The sequence below is a fragment of the Streptopelia decaocto genome (assembly GCF_964273445.1).
Source record: "Streptopelia decaocto genome assembly, chromosome: 1".
Taxonomy (NCBI): domain Eukaryota; kingdom Metazoa; phylum Chordata; class Aves; order Columbiformes; family Columbidae; genus Streptopelia; species Streptopelia decaocto.
In genome coordinates, this window is record NC_138663.1 from 168,515,772 (window position 1) to 168,534,989 (window position 19,218).

The window sequence follows — 19,218 nt, forward strand, 5'->3', positions numbered from 1 at the left end:
TTTCAGTACCATCTGATGGTTTGAGAGCATTCAAATGTCCAGGTTTTGCTTTTTTGTTTAAATGAGTCTGAAACTTTCATCATCCAAAGCTCTTAGGAAAAATGCTTTTTAAGTTTGAGAAGGTTTACCACTTGTAGTACAGTTTGCCCTTTTAAATGAGATTACCTCTTTCCACACAGTTTGCTTCTAGGCAGTTATCCTGTTCTAGACAGAAGTGGAAGTTTTTTCTGCTCAAGACAAACTAGACTGTTGAAGATGAGTTACAGGATCTTGCTTAAGCCTAACTCTTTTAGTTTTAGATTTTAACAGGAGTAGACCACTTGCAAATTCTTTTGCATTTACAGTACTGAAACAGAAAGTAAGATTATATACAGAATTAGCTTCTGTCCTGTAGAAGAAATACCTGGATGTTTCTTTAGGATAATGAAAACTTATTTGACTTATATTTTTAATTGTTGTCTGTTGTAGATCTTTAGTTCATGATGAACCCATCCAAATGATTTACTGCCTCTATGATACTCTTCTAATTTCACATGTAAATGTGTGGTTTATTGACGCGGTCCAAACTGTGCTTAATTAGTATCGTTGGCAATTAAAGGAAGAACTTAAAGACACGCACAAATTTAGCTAATTTGTCTGAATGAGAAGTGATCTGTCTGCTTGCGGATTCTGCTGACTGATAAGATAGTTTCAAGTGCAGTCAGATTGTGGTAGGGAAAAAATCTTGACTACCAAAAGTAGGAAAGTAGCTGATTCCACTAAGTCATTTCCTTATTGAGGAATGGATTCACCTTACGCATAAGGCACTTTTGACAGCAAAATTGGACCTGACAGCTAATTGACGTATGTCTGCTTCTTCTGCTTTCTGAGAGAAACGTTGCTCTGTGCTATGAGCGACTTACCGTGGAATATAAAATATCAAAATTATCAAAATTGCAAGGAAATAATTTGCCATAGAGCGCTGTTTTTAGCAATGAATAGCAACTTTTAACCAGTTTGTCTTGCAACCTTTTCCAGGTTGTATAGCAGCACTTTTTTGCATCAGTATCTTAAATTTCTCTGGACCACTGGCATGTGGGAGGTGTGCTGGGAAATACATATGTGGGACAGCTCTATTGACCCACTGTATCTAATATACTATGTGGGTACAGCAGCTGCCTACAGTGATAACTAGCATAGGAGTTTTAAATGCAGCAAAAATGTGTGCAAGATTCAAAGGATGCAAGCTGAAATGTGTAAGTTTAGCCAGAATTAGTTGAATTCTGTAAAGGAGAGTGTTGGCATCTTGCAAAAGCTATTTCTAGTGCTGTGAGACTGAACGTTCTGGTTTGTTGATAGAGTTAGATCAATATATTCTCTTCTTATGCCTATGAATCTGAAATGATACATCATTAATAATCAAGTTCAAACTGTTCTTGTTATTGACCACTTTGTTGGTTTTAATTCATTAGGGGTGGGTTGTTTATACATGAGTAGGTATCACTCCGGGCCCTAGGCAACAATTAAGCTTCATTTACATTGCCATCTGTACTGGAGTTAATTTCCCTTGAGTGAAATGTGAATGGTTTGGAAAACTGAGTAAAGCTGAACTTCTCTTTCTCTACTTCTTTCCCTCCAACCCCATCATGCACTGTAGATTCAGATGTATCAGCTCTCAAGGCTTCTTCATGATTATCACAGAGACCTGTATAATCATCTTGAAGAAAATGAAATCAGTCCCAGTCTTTATGCTGCACCGTGGTTTCTTACACTGTTCGCGTCTCAGTTTCCATTAGGATTTGTAGCCAGAGTATTTGGTAAGAAAATTTATTCTATTGCAATAATAAACAGAGCAATGTTGTCCATTTTGATTTGAAACACTCAGGGAGTAGTTTTCTACATACTAGGGACGTTTGGGGTGACTAGTGTGGGTGGCAAGTAGCAATGTTCTTTATAGTGGCATATCTGCCCCTTTTCAAAGAGGAAAACTGAAATGTATTATTTGAAACATCAGACTTGAGCAATTAAGTGTGTCTGCTGTTATTAGCCAAGGGAATTCTGCAGTGTGAACAGCAGGAAGTTTGTTGTTGCAAATGTATTTTATGCACTAAGCATTCAGTCTACGTGTATAGAAAAGTTCACCTTGTTGAACTTGCAGATTGAAAAAAGAGAAGGCATCGGTTTTCAAAAAAGTGTTTCTGAATAACTGATTCTAATGTACTATTTAATAAAAATTCATGTAAACTGGAACTTAAAGGCTGTTCAGGTTTTCGTGTACATATATATATATATATATTGAACAGTTTCCCAGTCTTATTATGCCTCTTTCCATTTAAAAAGTTTTTTTGTGGTACTTTCCTCTTCAGATAACATCAAGTACAGAAGCTTAAATACTGATTGTGCTCTGTAGTGTTTACAGTATCGGCATGTCAAGTACTTGGTTTTGTTTTATTCTTATTGTCAATAAGAACTGCCAGCTTAATCAAAACTCTATTAATGCAGTGTTTTAAAAGAAATATTTATTAATGTAAAACTAATTGCATTTGATTTTTCTGTTTCCCTATGGCACCTTTTGTATTTTCTTAATAAATTCAATCTGATTTCTGTCTCATGTTTTATTACTGGAGAGTGTTGGGTTTTTAATTTGTTTGGTGTGGTAGTTTGGGGGGAAGAAGGCCTTGTTTGGTTGGGTTTTGATTTTGGGTGGGTTTTTTTGGCTTAGTGATTTCTCCATTACACAATTATTTCCTTTTGCAGCAAACTTGTTCTGATTGCTCTTTGGGTGAGCAAATTATTGGTGTATCTGCTTTTCAGTGATATGCACATGATGAGTACATCTCTTTCCCAGTGGGGTTATTGAATTCCAGGATATTCAAGCTTTTTTATTATTTGGTTTTCAAAGATAAGGTGCCCCCCCCCCTTTTTTTTTTTTAACTTCAGTGGGCTTTGAGCTTGGTAAACTATTTTTTAAGGGTGGGGAGAACCAGTGTTCATTTCTCTGTAAATGAGCTGAGCAAGGCATGTTCTGATTTTAAAACTGAAAAGTCACAGTGTTGTTTTACTTCCTAATGCTTTGAATTCTCGTATCCTTAAGGGCCATTGTCACATACCAGGAACAGGTGGTTAAGTGTCTACCCATCATAAATTAGATATTTATGCGGCTTGAATGTGTGTCATAGACTTGAGAAGGGAGACTTGTAGGAGCTGTGTGTGAGTGAGCTGGATGCCTCACCAGTGTCCTGGTGCTACCCTGTGACACTGGGTTAGGGCCAAGGATGACCTGTCAGTGTCAGGATCAGAAATTGAGGTTGTTATGCGGTGCTGATCTTGGTGGTGTAACAGAGCCAGCAGCAGAGGAAGCTTATCTGAACTGCTTGTGTGCTGCATTCATCTCAGTGACTACTGGCGAGTGTCCAGAAGAGGGCTACAGAGTTGGTGAAGAGTTTGGAGGAGAAGCCATAGGAGGAGTGGCTAAAGTCACTTGGTTTGTCCCACCTTGAGAAGACTAAGAGGAGACCTCATTGTGGTCTACAGGTTCCTCACAAGGGGAGGAGGAGGGGCAGGCGCTGAACTCTTCTCTTTAGTGACCAGTGACAGAACCCGAGGGAATGGCAGGAAGATGTGCCGGGGAGGTTTAGGTTGGACATCAGGAAAAGGTTCTTCCCCCCGAGGGTGCTGGAGCACTGGAACAGGCTCCCCAGGGAGGTGGTCACAGCTCCAAGCCTGATAGTGTTCAAGAAGGGACTGGACAACACCCTCAGACACATGGTGTGAACTGTGAGGTTGTCCTGTGCAGGGACAGGAGTTGGACGCGATGATCCTTGTGGGTCCCTTCCAATTCAGGACATTCTGTGATTCTATGAACTGCACGTCTATCGGTGCTACTGAGACCAGGTTCCTAGTTACTGTGATCAGGTTTCAGGTTTCTGCGCAGTCTGTGTCTACAGACTCCTGCAGAGCCTGTACTTGCCTCTCTTATCCACATACTTATACCCCAAAATAAGGGTTTGGGGCTTAAATTATAGCCACTGTGATCACTAGTATGGATTTTGAAAATATTATGATTGGTTATGGTATCTCCATTACCATTTTTTAAGGTCTAGCTTCTGCCTGTAGAAAACAGTAGAATGTCAGTACATTGTGTTGTGATCCACTTCCCAATTGTTTTTCAGTCATAAATGCACTTTAAAAAGAGTTAGCAGTTAGTTAACAATCTACAGTAGGCAGTAATGAAATGCTTATTGCAGATAACTGTTACAGACATAACAAGCATGCAGTATTTTCTTTAATGTTCTTTCACATCTGTAAGATGACAGAAAATGCTTTTATGTGCGTTTATGTCATGTTGAAATAAGACATCGCACTTCTCCTGAACTGAATACATCTGCAGTATGATTGATTAAAAACATCCCAGCCAATATAATGTTCATCCAATGACTTTAGCTCTCATTTTCAAGATATTTTCATTATTTTATTTTTTAGACATTATTTTTCTTCAAGGAACAGAAGTCATATTTAAAGTAGCACTGAGCCTCCTGAGCAGTCAAGAAACATCTATAATGGGATGTGAGAGTTTTGAGAACATTGTTGATTTTCTTAAAACCACTATTCCAGATATGACTCAGCCTCAGATGGAAAAAATTATTACCCAGGTAAGGTTGTTTTTCTCTTTACTTTTTTTCCCCCCATTTGGTTTACTTTGAAAATATCATGCCTAACTTATATGTAAAAGTCTTCTCAGTATGTTTGTTTTGGTTTGAAATGCGAAGGGATCATCTTCTCAGTAGCTTGTATGGAAATAGGATATAAGCTAATTTCAATGTGTTCTGAACTGTAATTTTAGCAAGACCATAGTTGCTGCATCAAGATCTAGTTCAAAGGTTCTTTTTTGCCCCAGGTATTGGGAAAACATGACTTTGCTCATAAATTCCATGTCACCATTAGAAGGATAAAAGTAGCCTATTTTCCAAACTTAAACCCAGCTATTGCTCCCTGCTAGTGGGTGAGCAGACCAGCAGTTCATGATGGGAAGCACAACTTGCCATGGTGGGAAGAGGCAGCATCACAGCAACATCTCCTTCTGACCTTTTGAAGTTCTGGCCTCATAGTGCCAGGTATCCCCATAGGAACTTTCCTGACACCTCCAACTTAAAATCCTACAAGTTAGGAGGTTGGCGATGCCCTGTTTTTCATGATCTGTATTAAAATCAAGGTCAAGCAAGCTTTTGCTGTTCTGTTGCATGGGCAGTTTGTATCCTCCTGGGGATCACTTCTAGGGTGCCCTCATGCAACTTCACCTTTTCACCTCAGCCCCGTTCTTGAAGGGTTCATATCTGGCAGGTGCTTGATGCTGGAGGTAAAAGTTCCTCAGGACTGATACCTGCTTTGCCTTTTTCGGGTAAGGGAACGGAGGACTGCAGTAGTGTTATTTCAGTAGTATCACAGCAACGTTGTGGCAATGGGCAAGAAAAGGAGGCTGAGGGAGGACCTTAACTCTCTCTACAACTACCTGAAAGGAGGTTGTAGCATGGAGAGTGGTGTTCTGTTTTCCCAAGCAACAGGTGATAGAACAAGAGGAGATGACCTCAAGTTGCATCAGGGGAGATTTAGATTAGACATTTGAAAAAAAATTTCTTCATGGTAAGGGTTGTCAGGCATTGGAACAGGCTGCTCAGGTAGATGAGGTTCTTAGGGACACAGTTTTGAGGTAGACCTGGCAGGGGTTGGTTAATGGTTGGAACTGATGATCTTAAAGGTCTTTTCCAACCTAAACGATTCTGTGGTTCTGTAATAGAAGAGAGAAAAAGAATTACTGATGCTGATACAGGAGAAGCAACAAGCTTCTTGTGAAATACTGTCAGTGGCTGGGACCTTCATCTCTCTACATCCTGTTCTTCTCAGTTGAAGCTGCAAATTGAAAATGAGTCTCAGTCTGGTACCTGAGCTGTGAACATGTGAACAGTTTTCCCCCTTCAGGTGGCAGTTCAGAGATCACAGAGGATCTTTAGAAAGCCATCTCCATATGCAGGAATACAGTTAACACTGATGCATTCCAATGGTTTGGTTAACACTTGAATGTTTCAGGTGCTGTCAGTTAAGAATTAGTTTTTAGATGACATCTAAATCTTAATTTCTCATTGCACTGATTGTGATTGCCACAGTAAACCTGTCAGGCACTTTAGTGTCTGGCTTCACAACTCCCTGATTCTGATGGCGATAAAGATGATAGTTCAGTATTTTTGATACAATTAGAAATTAAATCTTTGTCCTGTGGTCTGTGTGTGTTGCAGAGCAATCGTGCTGTAGTGAGCACATGGTAGAAGTGGCTTTGTGCAGCGCTGGGTTTGAGTAAAGAAACAGGTTATGTAGCCTGAATGGAGGTGGATGTGATCGTACGCAGGTCAGCTCAGCTCTGAGAGGACAGTCACCTGCTCACCTTTAACAGCTTTCTGGATCTGTATTTATGTGTGGACTGCCTGTATTGGATTGCTCCTACCTAGGCTGGCTGCAGGTGGAGTAATTTGGCTGTCTCAGCACTGTAATTTCCCAGGACTGTCCTCATATAGCAGACACATTCCTGTGCAGTCTACTCTAGATGTACTTGCTTTAGCAGGTGGGTTGGACTAGATGATCTCTAGGGGTGCCTTCCAACCCCAACCATTCTGTGATTCTGTGATTATGAAAGAAAAATGTAGACATTATGTAGGACTTAGATACAAAGATGAAGAATTGACTGGGTAGCTACATAGAGGAAAATGCCACTTGCCCAGCTTGAACACCATAGGCAATTTAAAGTTTTACCTTTTTTTTGAATTACCTGAAAAACGGTGGTTGTAATGCAGGACTTGTTTAGCTGGGGTATCTTTTTGTGTCTTCTATTGGTGTAATGCTTGATCTCTAGAACAAGGAACAGAATTAATGTCACTGTAGAGATCCTTCCCTCCCCAGCTTAAACTATTTGGCAGCTTTCAGAAGCTGAGAGGCTGTGACTGGATGAATAAACACATAAGGGTCATATGGTCCCATCACTGCTTACATGCTCAGTTCTATAGTGTTCATAATGCTTTGTCACCAAAGCATCCCAATAAGAAAATAGTGTATCTTCACAAAGAGACAAAACACATGGAAACTGTAACCATGAAGAGTGCTTTATAAAAGTCTATAAATGGGCACTTGGAGTCAAGAGATCCAGTTTTGAGAGTGAAGATCTGATGATTCCTGGATTATTCTTCCTCATTGTGTGATCCTGCTCCCATCACAGGTGTGTGAGACTTGAATTTAAAAGTTTATTGAGCGTCTTAATATTCCTGAGCAAGAATATTATAAAATCATGTGATTAAATAAGGCTTTTCTGCTGATACATCTCGTAGTAAGAGATGGTATCTGGTAATTGTAGAAGTGATGGTACAATTTATTAAGAAGTCTCATGATTTATTGTGGCTGCAATAAGAACTCTAGATGATAAAATGCTCTTATTGTAGACTTCCCCTTAAAATACTTTTTTGAAAGGAACAGGAAAAAACATGAATCAAGCAGAGTTGCCTCTTAACCAAACATTCATGGGAATAAGTATTGTATTGTAGTTAAAACCAGTTTTTTCTCTCATGGCAGGTGTTTGAGATGGATATTTCAAAACAGCTCCATGCCTATGAAGTAGAGTACCATGTGCTTCAGGATGAGCTGCAGGAAAATGTGAATCCCTGTGATGAAGGTGAACCCCTGGAGAAGCTGGAGAGGGTGAACAGTCATCTGAAGAGACAAAACATGGATTTGTTGGAGAAGCTACAGGTAAGTGATTTAGGACTACAAACCCACAGAGAGGTAATTTCTGTGATTCAGCCAATAGAGGAGTGTCTTTTTAAAATGTCAATGAGAGGTCTCCAAACTGCAAGATCTTATGCAGCTGAGCAGTTCTGTCAGTTATGGTGATTTACATCTGTTAGATGTATTTTTAACTCTTTTGTAATTTCTTAGACTTTTCCTTCTTTATTTTGATTTATTTTTCTCAAAATATCTCTACCCTTATGTCCCATAAAAATTGTTGGCGGAGTTTGTGTATCTTGCTGAAGAATAAGTTCTCTGTTCCTTCATCTCTGGTTCCTTATTGGAGAATTTTAAGAAATAATCCATAGCGCAGTAGGCTTGCTTTCTCCAGACTTCTGTAGGCAGTATGGTTCTGTTTTCTTCTGTTGAAGCTCACAGGCCTACTTTTGAGATGTGATCTCTCCTAGCAGACTTGAATAGAACTGAGTGCCCACCAGACTTTGCCTGATAAAGTCATGCTTTAAAAGTCTTCTCTTCCTCCTTCGCTGTTTTGCCCTTTATACCATAGCCTGGCCAAGACTTATTTCAGGTTTCAGTATGTATTGACTTGCATTTTCCTGAAAGACAAGTTCTTTTTACATCACCAGGCCATTTCTTGCTATATTTGTTAATTTTAAAAAGCACTGGGAAGAGCTCAAGAGCACCTTCAGTTTGTGAAACCTGGAAATAGAAGTAAGCAAGAAGGGAAAGATCAAGTCCTCATTATTTTTGTGTTTATAGGCCGAGGGTGCTGTGCTGTGTTCTTTTGATATTGAAAACGGGATCGCTTGCCTTTTATAAAGTTATTATTTTTGCCTTGTTATTTATTTATTTATTTACTTATTTACTGGTACCTGGGCTTTTACCTCTGTTCTGAAAATGCACCAAGGGCATAGAATAATTATGAGTGACTGATTTGAAAGCCTCTGTCAAAGCTTCCAGAGTGCTGTACTTCAGTGCATCTTCCTCAGTTCCTCAATGTCTTCATCTCTTTGTTTGTAAATCTTCTTCCTTACTCTGCTTGGGCCTTTTCCGAGGAATAGTCAGAATTCCCCCCACTTCCCACAGGGAGACATTTGCTATTGATGAGGTCCAGGACTTCTGATTACCAGTCAGTTCTTTTGTTTTCTTTTTTTTTTTTTTTTTTTTCCCAGAGGAAGCTATAGGTCTTTTATTGGAAAAAAGGGAAAGCAGTCTTCTTCTATCCTTAACACTGAGGATCTCTTTCCCTCTAACCTCTCAATCATGCTGATTTACTTTATTGCATAGGGTTTCCATTGCTCCATCACTGTCAGACAAGCCATCACTTCCAGTGTCAGTCCAGCTGCTCATTTCTTTTTTCTTCCTGGAGTTCCTGTTCCTTGTTACTCTCAGCTGTTCCTTGCTTGCTCCAATTTGCATGTCTCCTTCCCCTTGTCAAGCTTTCACAAAGCCTTCAGATTGATCGGGCCACTAGAAGGAGATTCTGTGTATGATACACAGTAGGTGTTCTGTGTATCATCTGCCTACACAGGTGTCTTTTAGAACATCTGTGTAATTGAGGTCTTTTTTTAACATATACCATATTATAATATTAAAAAAAAAAGTTATTCAGAATGTCTCGATTATAAAGATAATATTATTGTTTACAGGTCGCTCATGCTAAAATTCAGAATCTGGAATCCAGCCTGGAGACTATTTTGACTCGAGAGAACAAAATGAAGACTTTAATTCAGACCCTCGAACAGGAGAAGATAACGTATCAAAAGACTCTTGAGCAGATGATGAAGTATTTGCCAGCAGAAGCATTGTCTGACTGTGAACTGCTCCTAAAGGAAGTAAACTATAATCCAAATAATAAAATAAAAAATAAGGAGTAAGCCATAAACCAGGGTTTTTCTAGGCAGCAATTCTTCAAAAAAAAAGGGGAAAGAAAAGATGAGTATGCTGCTTTCAGAGAAATTAGCAATAGGCAATGGTATTATCCAAAACTAGTGCTGGGACACTTACAGCTACAGATGCGCCTTCAAATGTCAGTATGCAAATTCAAGCTCTTAATTTTTTTATGATTGTGTAAATAAATCAGAAGGGGAAAATAAAGAGTTCTCATATGTAATATTGATGATTTGATGTATATTTAGAGTTGACCTAAAGGAAAAGAGAAATTTCAGTAGTCAAAGCCAAGATAATGGTGATCCACAGATTCACTCTAGATATGCTTGTCTTGCAGTGAAGTGAGGATAGCGTATCTTTATATATATGTATGTTGAATAATACTTGAAGAAAAAAAAAAAAGAATGTAATCTTCCTTCCAAAGAGCAGCATGTTTCACATCTTCTGTGGAAAATCTGTGTGAGCTCATGCGTGCCTCTCTTTTAATTCTACTGACATTGCGTGCACAGACCAATAAGCAGATTAGCTATCATGACTTGGTTTGTACAGAAAGAGCTCTAGTGCCATCCGCTGCCTGGGCTGTACCGGTCAGCAGCAGAATTCCACGTGCATGTTGGAAATGGAAACAAAAAGCATCATGTCATAGCTCTGCCTCCGTACACTCAGAGCTAAGAAATAACTATCTGTACACACTTGCAGCACCTGCAAAGGCAAGAGCTAATGGCGACTGCTACTTCCCAGCCCGTTTGCTTCCACCTGTCCTGGGCTTGGTCGTGATGACAGGAGGAGGGAAGCGAGGCTGCAGGGTGGTATTTATTCTGATGTTAATTTTCTGCAGGAGACTCGCTGTCATAAGAGTTATGCGTGCAAGAGGTTCTCATTTAACCAAAGAAATACTGCAAGAAGCCTTGTCTTGCTGTAGCGGGAGCCAGGGAACTGTTCTTAAATTTTATTTGAAGAAAAAGTTGAGGCAGGTTATGGGAAATTGAGCATGAGGACCAAGCAGGTTTCAAGTATTATGTACCTTTCAGTTTTCACATAGACAGTGGGGTATACATTTCAAAGGGGATTCCAAAGTACAGATGCAGTTTTAATAACACTTTCCAGGTTACTCCTGTTTTAATACTGCTTTGTGGTCATCTTTTTAAAAGGCAGAAGATGAGGTAAGCTCTGATCATTTCAAGGGAGAAAATATGTTTATAAAGGTATAAAAAGATGCATATAGATTTGAAAATGTTTGAGTGGAATTTTTAAGCAGGCTTAGACAAATGTGTAATAGACATGTGTTTTGGAGTGCATGTCTGAACTGTTGAGTGTTACAGTGGGTCATGTTATCTCTTACCATTTATACTGTTTTTCAGGAAACACTTATTCTTTTTAGTAAGAAAAACAATTAAGCAAAGTGCCACAATCCAGCAGTGTCCTTATGCATAAAATTGTCCAATTTAGAAAGCAAGGACATAATATCACTGCTTTCTAAGTATTATGCTTTATGTTAACGTGAAAGTGAAGAGCAATGCTGATTTGCTGCACGCTGCTGTGGAACTTAGGAGCTTGGGGTCTCCTGGGTTTGTTGTTATTGTTTTTTACTTCCATGGTGTTTTATTTGATTAAAGATATTGATTTACTTAAGTCTTTCTTTTTACAGTTGGGGTGAAAGGTCTTTAACACTGTGTATAAAATTAAGTGGACTCTGTCTAGATATTTCAAGAATGTTGTATTGTATTAGATGGGAAAATGCCAAGCGAAAAGGCAGTTCTTTGCTGTTTTGTACAAAGTATGTTTTAGCTGGTGTGTACATACAAAACCAATCCCAGAAACTGCAGTAGTATGTATTGCAGAGAATCACGGTTATTCAGATACATCATCTTTTTTGTTGTTGTTGTTTTGTTTTTTTGAAGATGCACTTAATGTGCGTTACCCTCTGTTTCCTTTATAGAATTTTTCATGTAATGCCTGGAGAAATTCCAATAAATGTCATTGCTGCATTTCCCCATGGCCTCTGGCTGGTTTTTATTTTTCTACACTTCAAGTACTAATCTCATTCTCCATAGTACTGTTTAAATGAAAGATGAAAAGGTTCTTTTTAGTTGTGGGGGAAAAAACCAACAAGGTTTGCAAAAGGACACGGGGAGGATAGAAATTCTTATTGGGGAAAATAGTCTTGCATTGTTCTTAACTGAAGACGAAATTATTATAAGGCATTTTTCTTCTGTAGCAGTTCATTTAGTACACATGCATGTTGAGAATAGTAATTTTATGAACTCTACACTGTATGTTTAGCTTGGGAGGAGGAGGAGGACACCGTATCAACAGGCAGGAATGAACTACAGCAGTAAAACCACAAGGGGGTAAGTGCCTCGTGACATCAGATCATTTGTGACAGCATTTGTATTCTGGACATGAGTGTGGCTTGTAATGGGATATCTCTAGGGTGTCTGACTTGAAGTCTACCCTCAATCAGATATGCTCCAGACCATCTTCAGATGAATAACCAGCAAGATTATCTAGAAGACTGTGAATAGTCTGTGTGTGTTTGTGTCCATCTGTTTGTCTCTCCCTGTCAATGGCTTTAGAGCTGTTCTGTTCTGGGTGCAGTTGTGCAACTGTGAAGGAGGAAATCTAAGGTGCAGCGGGCCAGAGACAGAGCTGCAAGGATGTTTGCTTGGGAAAAGGGTCGGTTCCTGCGTTTGGATAAATTGCACATTAATTCCTGTATCTTGTTTTTCTGTTTGGAAAAAAAAGTTTTCAGAATAAAGTGATTGTTTTGTCTGAGCTAAGCACAGCAGCACCCACAGTTTTTGCAGTCGAATTGTGGACGAGTAACTTGGGAGGAAAAAGTATCAGCTGTTTTCAGGAACAGCTAATTTAGACTGATTTCTGCTGGCAGAGACATTTTTATGAAGTCTGGGAAGAGATGTGTCCTTTTAGCTAGCAAACTAGATTCTAAATGAAGAGTACTGCTTGCCAGGATGCAGTTGAAATAGGTCAGTCTGGTAAGAAGGGCTAATCTGGGGAACTCTCTTGTATTCACATCTTTCATGGATAGAAGAAGTGTCCAGAAAGTGTGTGGTGGTGGTGGTGGTGTGTTTTTGTGGTTGTTTGAATTTGGTTTTGGGGTGTGTGTGTGTGGGTTTTGCTTGGTTGGGTTTTTGGAGGGGGTGGGAGGTTGTTGTTGGTGGTGTTTGTTTTGGTTTGGTTTGGTTTTTTTTTCCCCTCTCCTGAAAAAGGGAGTATGTATTTCTCTTCTAAAAAGGGGAATATTTCTTTAAGGTGCCTTTAAGTTGCATTTTGTTCACTTTTTTCTAAAACAAGCATTGGATTTTACTGAAAAAACAGTCTCCTGATAAATGGCATGTTCCAATTGAAGACCTGACTTGAAATCACAAATCTAGCTGATCTTGTGGTTTGATTACACCCTCTTCAACATGACACTGCTTTGCTTAATATCACTACAAGAAAACCAAACAATTTGTAATGGAGGAAAGAATTTCAGCAGTTTAATCCAATAATTTGATATTACTAGTATGATCGAGAGAGTCTACATTTGGACACTTAATCTAAACCTAAAACCACATAGGTATTAGTGTGAATAGCCTCTTGTGTGTGGAGGTGAATAACACCAGGCGGTGTTAATAGTGATTATCCACTCAGTCTTTGTAGTCATAGATGGGTGTTGACAGGCATGTGCAGGCCATAACGTTCCAAGCTTTATGCCAGGCTACACCATCCATTTGAAAAACTGTAATTGATTCTGTATTTCTGTAGTTCAGCTTTTACTGTCAGTATTAGCCATTGAATGCATTTAAAGTATACTTTACCTTCCCCCGTCTTTCTAGTGGCTAGAAAGAACAAAATTTAGCTTTATTTTCCAAAAAGGCATATTGAAGGCTTAGCTATATCCTTCCTTCAGACATCTGGTGTACAAGGGGTAGAGTTTATGTGGTTAAAGTTTAATATGTTAGATCACTCTGTCTGAAAGCGTATTAAACTCAACAGTTGACGGTAAAAAGCTGAGAAATAAAACTGAGATTACTGTGTGCCTTGAGCACCTAATGGGTTGTGTTCTCACTGGCTTGCAATTAATCTGGATGGATTGGTACTTGGTGTGGTGGTTGGCTTTATTTTAATGTTGACCTTGACTCTGGACCAAAGGAAGGAGCTCATTTACCAAAATGATGTGCTGGTGTTTCATTTGAGTTGAGAAGGTTTTTCCATTCCTTTACCATTATCTTCAGAACTTCTGCTCAGCAGCCACTTCTTAACAAGGAAACTTGGAATTGTTGTTCTTAGTCTTACCATCAGAAAAATTTCTCTTGGAGCTTATCCAAACTGTTCCTGTACTCAAATTGCAACTTATTCAAGTCTCCACTCTGATGAAACGAGTGTTAGAAGGTTCTAATATATTGGGTTTATTTTTGGTTAGAGTACCTGCTGAGAGGTGACTTATATGCCATACATCATGTCCTGCTGGAACATACATGGGGAGAAGTATTGAGTGAGCGTGTGCTTGTAAAATGCTGGACTATGAGATGTCATAGTTTTAGTTTGGGAAACAGGTCTGTATCTGACTTCAAAACAGAAACCAAGTTGCACTGGCTGTGTGTACTCTATGCTGACCATCCTCTCAGTGAAGAACCTTTTCCTATTGTCCAATCTGAACTTCTTCTGATGCAGCTTCATTCCATTTCCTTGTATCTTGTCACTGGTCACAAGAGAGGGGAGATCAGCACCTCCCTCTCTGCTGCCCACCATGAGGAAGCTGTAGATGGTGCTGAGGTCACCCCTCAGCCTTCTCTTCTCCAAACTGAATAAGACAAGTGACCTCAGCCTCTCCTGGTAAGTTTTGCCCTTGAGGCCTTTCACCATTTTGGTCTCCCTCCTCTGCATATGCTCTAATAGTTTGATGTCCTCCTTATATTGAGGTGCCCAGAACTGCACACAGTGCTCCAGGTGGGGCCGCACCAGTGCAGAGCAGAGCAGGACAATCACCTCCCTTGCCTGGCTGGCAGTGCCGTGCTGGATGCACCCAGGACATGGTTGGCCCTTTTGGCTGCCAGGGCACACTGTTGGCTCATGTCCACCTTGCCATCAACCCAAATCTCATAACGCTTTCTGCAGGGCTGCTTTCCAGCCTTTCATCCTTGAATTTGTATGTAAAACCAGGACTGCCCTGTCCCAGGTCTGGCACTTGCTCTTGGTGATGGTCCAGCTCTCTGATTTATCCAGATCTCTCTGTAAGGCCTCTCTACCCTTGAGGGAGTCCACAGCTCCTCCTAGTTTATCATCAGTAGCAGTTCTGGGGGAACAGAGATAACTTGGGCACACTGTGAAGAGTAGATCTGAGCTAGCCAGAGCCTGGAAGCAGCCACAATAACACCATGCAAAGCCTGGCCTGCTGAACATCCAGGAGTGCAGCCTGTGTATGGCTCTGGGAGGCCTGGACAATCACCACTGTGCTGCATCTCAGGGCTCCTTGATTCAGACATGGTCAAGTCTGGTCCTGTGGAGTGAATGCCCGTTTGTCACGCACAGTTTGTGCTTCTGAAAGATGTCTTCCAGTTTAGTTTTAGGTGCTGAGACAGCACTACAATCCAAACCAAATCAGTAAATGGAGATGCATGGGAGATTTCCTGCAAGCTGGACACCTGATGCTAACCAAAACCCTGCTGTAGACCCACAAAGCCTTGTCAGCATCCATCACCACTTCTCTAGGAGGACACAAGACTAGTTTTGTATGAAGCTGGCAGCCCTGTCCTCTCCAGGCTTGAGTAAAGGGTGGGGGATTTTTATTTTTTCTCAGTGCAACAAAAAACATTCACCTTAATTTTTTAGGGCTCAATCTGCTGAAGTTGGTGCTTCAGAAGAAATCATAGTCATTAGTATTTGTACCTGAATATTGCCCACGAGGTGTCACTGTTGCTTTTGTACGTGCAGCTGGTGTCTGTGACAGTGTCCTGGTTGCACGGCTCCTGTGCCATGCAGTGTGCGAGCAGCACCCTATGGCCCTTTTTTAAATTAGGAGAATTAACTTATTCTCCTGCCTGATGAAGCACGATGCTCTATTTGCACACTGTTTGTAGTAAAATGTGATGTTTGTGGTCAAAGAACTTATTGTAATGAGAAGACTTACTGAATGACAGATACGGCCTTCTCAGAAACAGATGCCTCGGTTGCAGTGTTCAGCCTCTGTTCTTGTGTGAGAGAACTACGGAAGCACTTTTACACCTTACAACAAGCACATTGTCCCCAGCAATCTGATCCTGGCTGTCTCCTTTTGTACCATTCTGGTTGAGCAGGATTTATTTTTATGTCTCTTGAAACCAGCATTGGGCTGATCTGGTCTAACTGCAGTTCAATTCTGCACTTTTTTAAAATAAGACTTCCTTGCGATAGGCTTCCCTATGCCCATTAAGCCTGAAAGAACCAGTCCTTCCCAGATTTTATTTTAATTAAGCTTACTGGGGTTTCAGTGATCAGTACAAAAATGAAGGATTTGTTCCTATTTTTCCCAGAGCTGCAGCAAAAACATGATTTGCTGCTTCCATTCTTTTCCCTCCAACAGCATTGCTTTCAGATGTTGCACTCGCTCTGAGATGCAGGGGACACATTCAAGATAACATGCTGTTCCTACCACCAAGATGCAGCTGTTCTCAAGTACGTGTGGACAACAAGCACGAGGCATGTTTACCTCCCGACCAGAGCCTGATGTTCAAACCTTATTCTGGTAATTACAGCATCTGCATTTCCCTGAGGACTTCTGGGCATAAACAAAGAGACCACATCTCTTCTGCAATGTGTTTGCGTTTCTGAAAGCACCAAATTATAGATGGGCCTAATGGGTTGAAGGTGCTTAAAGCAGGGCCAGTGCACTTCATGTGCAATATACCATCATTTGAAAAGCTATCACGTTGTGGAAACATCATTCAAGTGCTAATTTAAATAATACTAACATCTAAAATGAAGGCATGCTTTGACATTTATAGGTTTAATGTCTATTTCTGCACTCTACTAAAATAGATGGGCTGTGGGTGGATCTATGATTATTGCTGTGCATTAGCAAGACAAAAATTGTGTAGGCAGCTGGTATTATGCCTGGGTAAATATAGATGAGGGAGAATCTACAGAGTAATTTTCTTAATGTTACATGTTTATTTAAGAAACTATTAGGAACAATGTTAACTTCAGCAGTGCTTAAGGCTTTGGAGAGGGAGAGAGGATCTTAAAAATTTGGTGACCGGGAACATGTCCATCCTGCGTAGCCTGCGGTCCTGGTATCAGGGATGGGACTGAGCAGCCCAGGGAGCAGAGATTCCCTGATGCCCTTTGCCCATCGAGCAGTCATGGCTGTTGGAGCTGGATGTGTTGCCAATCCATCACCCCAGCCAGAATTCATGATGTTTGTGTCCTCTGCCCTTATGGTAATCCTGAAAACTTCAGAGGGCTTTGGTGGGCTGAAATGGGTATTTTTGTCACTGATTCCTGGTATTGCACATTGTGAAAGGAGCAAAGGTAGCAGACTTTTGGGAAGAACATCCATTTATCACTTTCTGGCTAAAACAAGTAAAAACTATGTGGTCCTTCCTACTGCAAATGGACCAGTGAAGGGAAGTGAGGTATTACTGAACTACTGAATTGCTCACAGTGGCCTAACTACTTTCACAGTGACCCGTGCTTGTGCATAACTATAATAATATGCCGACTGGGAGGATAACTTCTAACAGTTGTCTAATGGAGACACATAGGTAAAGTTCTCCACAAAGCTTTTGGTTCCTCTATTCTGTGTAAAAGCAAACTTCACATAGTGCTGCAGTAAAACTTCTCCTTTGTAAGAAGGAGTTGGGTGATTTGGTTATGCCAATGGCTGGAGGGAAATGTAAGAGTGCAGTGGAGGGTAGCCCAGCTCTGACGCTTGGTACCGGCTCTTTTTACAGCCTGGACTGGGCAGATCCCCATTGAATTTCTTCTCAGAACAAAATGTGCAAACTAGTATTAAACTGGTTGGTTTATGTCTTTATTCCTCCTCTTTTTCCAACTTCTTATCCTCTGCAGGAGGACCAGATCTTGCTGCACATCTTGTTTTCCTTTCAGGCCAGCTGGTCCCCACTTGTTTAGTCTTTCCCCTCCTGCTCATATTCTTCATGAAGGGTGAGATCACTGACCATTTCCTTTGTCTGTGGGCAATGTTCTTACCAACCCCAGCCTGCTGGAGAAATGTAGCATCAAAGCTCTGTGGTTTTCCAAGGAGTGTGTTTCTATCAGCTGGATGGGCAGTAGCACTGCTGCCCATCTTGGGAAAAGGCAGAGCACCTTGTCCGGCAGTTCCTTGGGGTTAGTTCTTGTGCTCCTGAGAGGTTACACACAAGCAATGCAGGAGGATGCTTCATGTGCCTGGTGCAGCTTCTGCTTCTTAAAGGTCCGGGATCTGGATGACTGTAACTCCCATAGCAGATGAAGATGCTGGGTTTTTTTAACTGTCTCTCAGTGGAAGGCAACCTGATGCACTTAAACAGCTCTGGAAAGAAACTTTAGTTTAGTTTGGGGGGGGATTTGGGATATGTGAAACGGTTGTGTGTGGGTAGGCAGGAAGAAATGGAATTATGGCAGGACATCATAAAATAGATATGACAAACACTTCTGCTCTTACAGCAGCTTATTTATACCAAAACACCTGGTAACATGCCAGTTTTTCAGGATTTCTAGCTTCTTGACATTTGTCCTAGTTACTTCTTACAAAAAGTATGTATTTTTCCTATAACCACCTCCAATTACCATAGCATCCTAGAGAACTAAAGCACTAAAATGATGCAAAATTGCTAAGTGGAGGACCCTGCACTTTGGAAACAATATTTATGGGTGATATAACAGGGCACAGAGAGATGCTACAATATAAATCTCATAAGACAGCAAAAGATGTTCAGTGTCCCAGAAATTTACCATTAAATCAAAGAGATGGGAATAAGAATGAGAGTGAGTTGGTAAGAAGAGCACCATGGGCTCAGGGCAATTATGATCTGTTTAGGCAGATGTACAATTATTTTGTAGGTGCCTGTTTATAGAAGTGGGAAGATTTGATTTTGTCTTTATCAAGCTTTCTGGCTCAGCACTGACTTTACAGAGACACCACCAAAGATTAAATCTCATTCATCTGATTTCGATATCTGCCTCTCTCTGGCTGTGGTGGGTCCTAAAACGTTTGCCTATTCCTTTCTTCTCTGCCACCCACCCCACATACCAGCAAGAAAAACAGAGGTGTGGTACCTTCTTTCTTTCCCTTTGTATAATAACCTGATGATTAGCACAATTGTTAATGAAACAAAAGGCTTTGTTTCTCATTAGAAATGCATCCTGGTAAAAAATGCAAGTGGAAATATGTAATATTGACAGCCTCCTCAGCCCGTTTGTTTATTTTTATACTTAGAGATTCAAATAAAGAGTGTGATTAGATCCTCAAAGGACCTCAATTACTGACTCTCCCATTTATGGCATGCTTTGAGGGAAATTATAATGAACATGCTATTAAACAAAACACGAACCCTCAGGCTATCTGAGCTATGGCAGATC

At 40.5% G+C, this 19,218-nt stretch overlaps 1 protein-coding gene across 2 annotated transcripts in view; it reads left to right on the top strand.

Annotated features, from left to right (window-relative positions):
• The window catches only part of TBC1D4 (TBC1 domain family member 4), a 111,848-nt gene extending 100,202 nt beyond the window's left edge, over positions 1–11,646 (top strand). For both annotated transcript variants that reach the window (XM_082049551.1, XM_082049552.1), the window contains 4 exons: positions 1,637–1,796; positions 4,462–4,631; positions 7,591–7,767; positions 9,414–11,646. In XM_082049551.1, coding sequence (XP_081905677.1) covers positions 1,637–1,796; positions 4,462–4,631; positions 7,591–7,767; positions 9,414–9,641 — 735 coding nt within the window. In that variant the 3' untranslated portion in view covers positions 9,642–11,646. The remainder of the gene's footprint in view (positions 1–1,636; positions 1,797–4,461; positions 4,632–7,590; positions 7,768–9,413) is intronic.
• Positions 11,647–19,218: the final 7,572 nt, after the last annotated feature.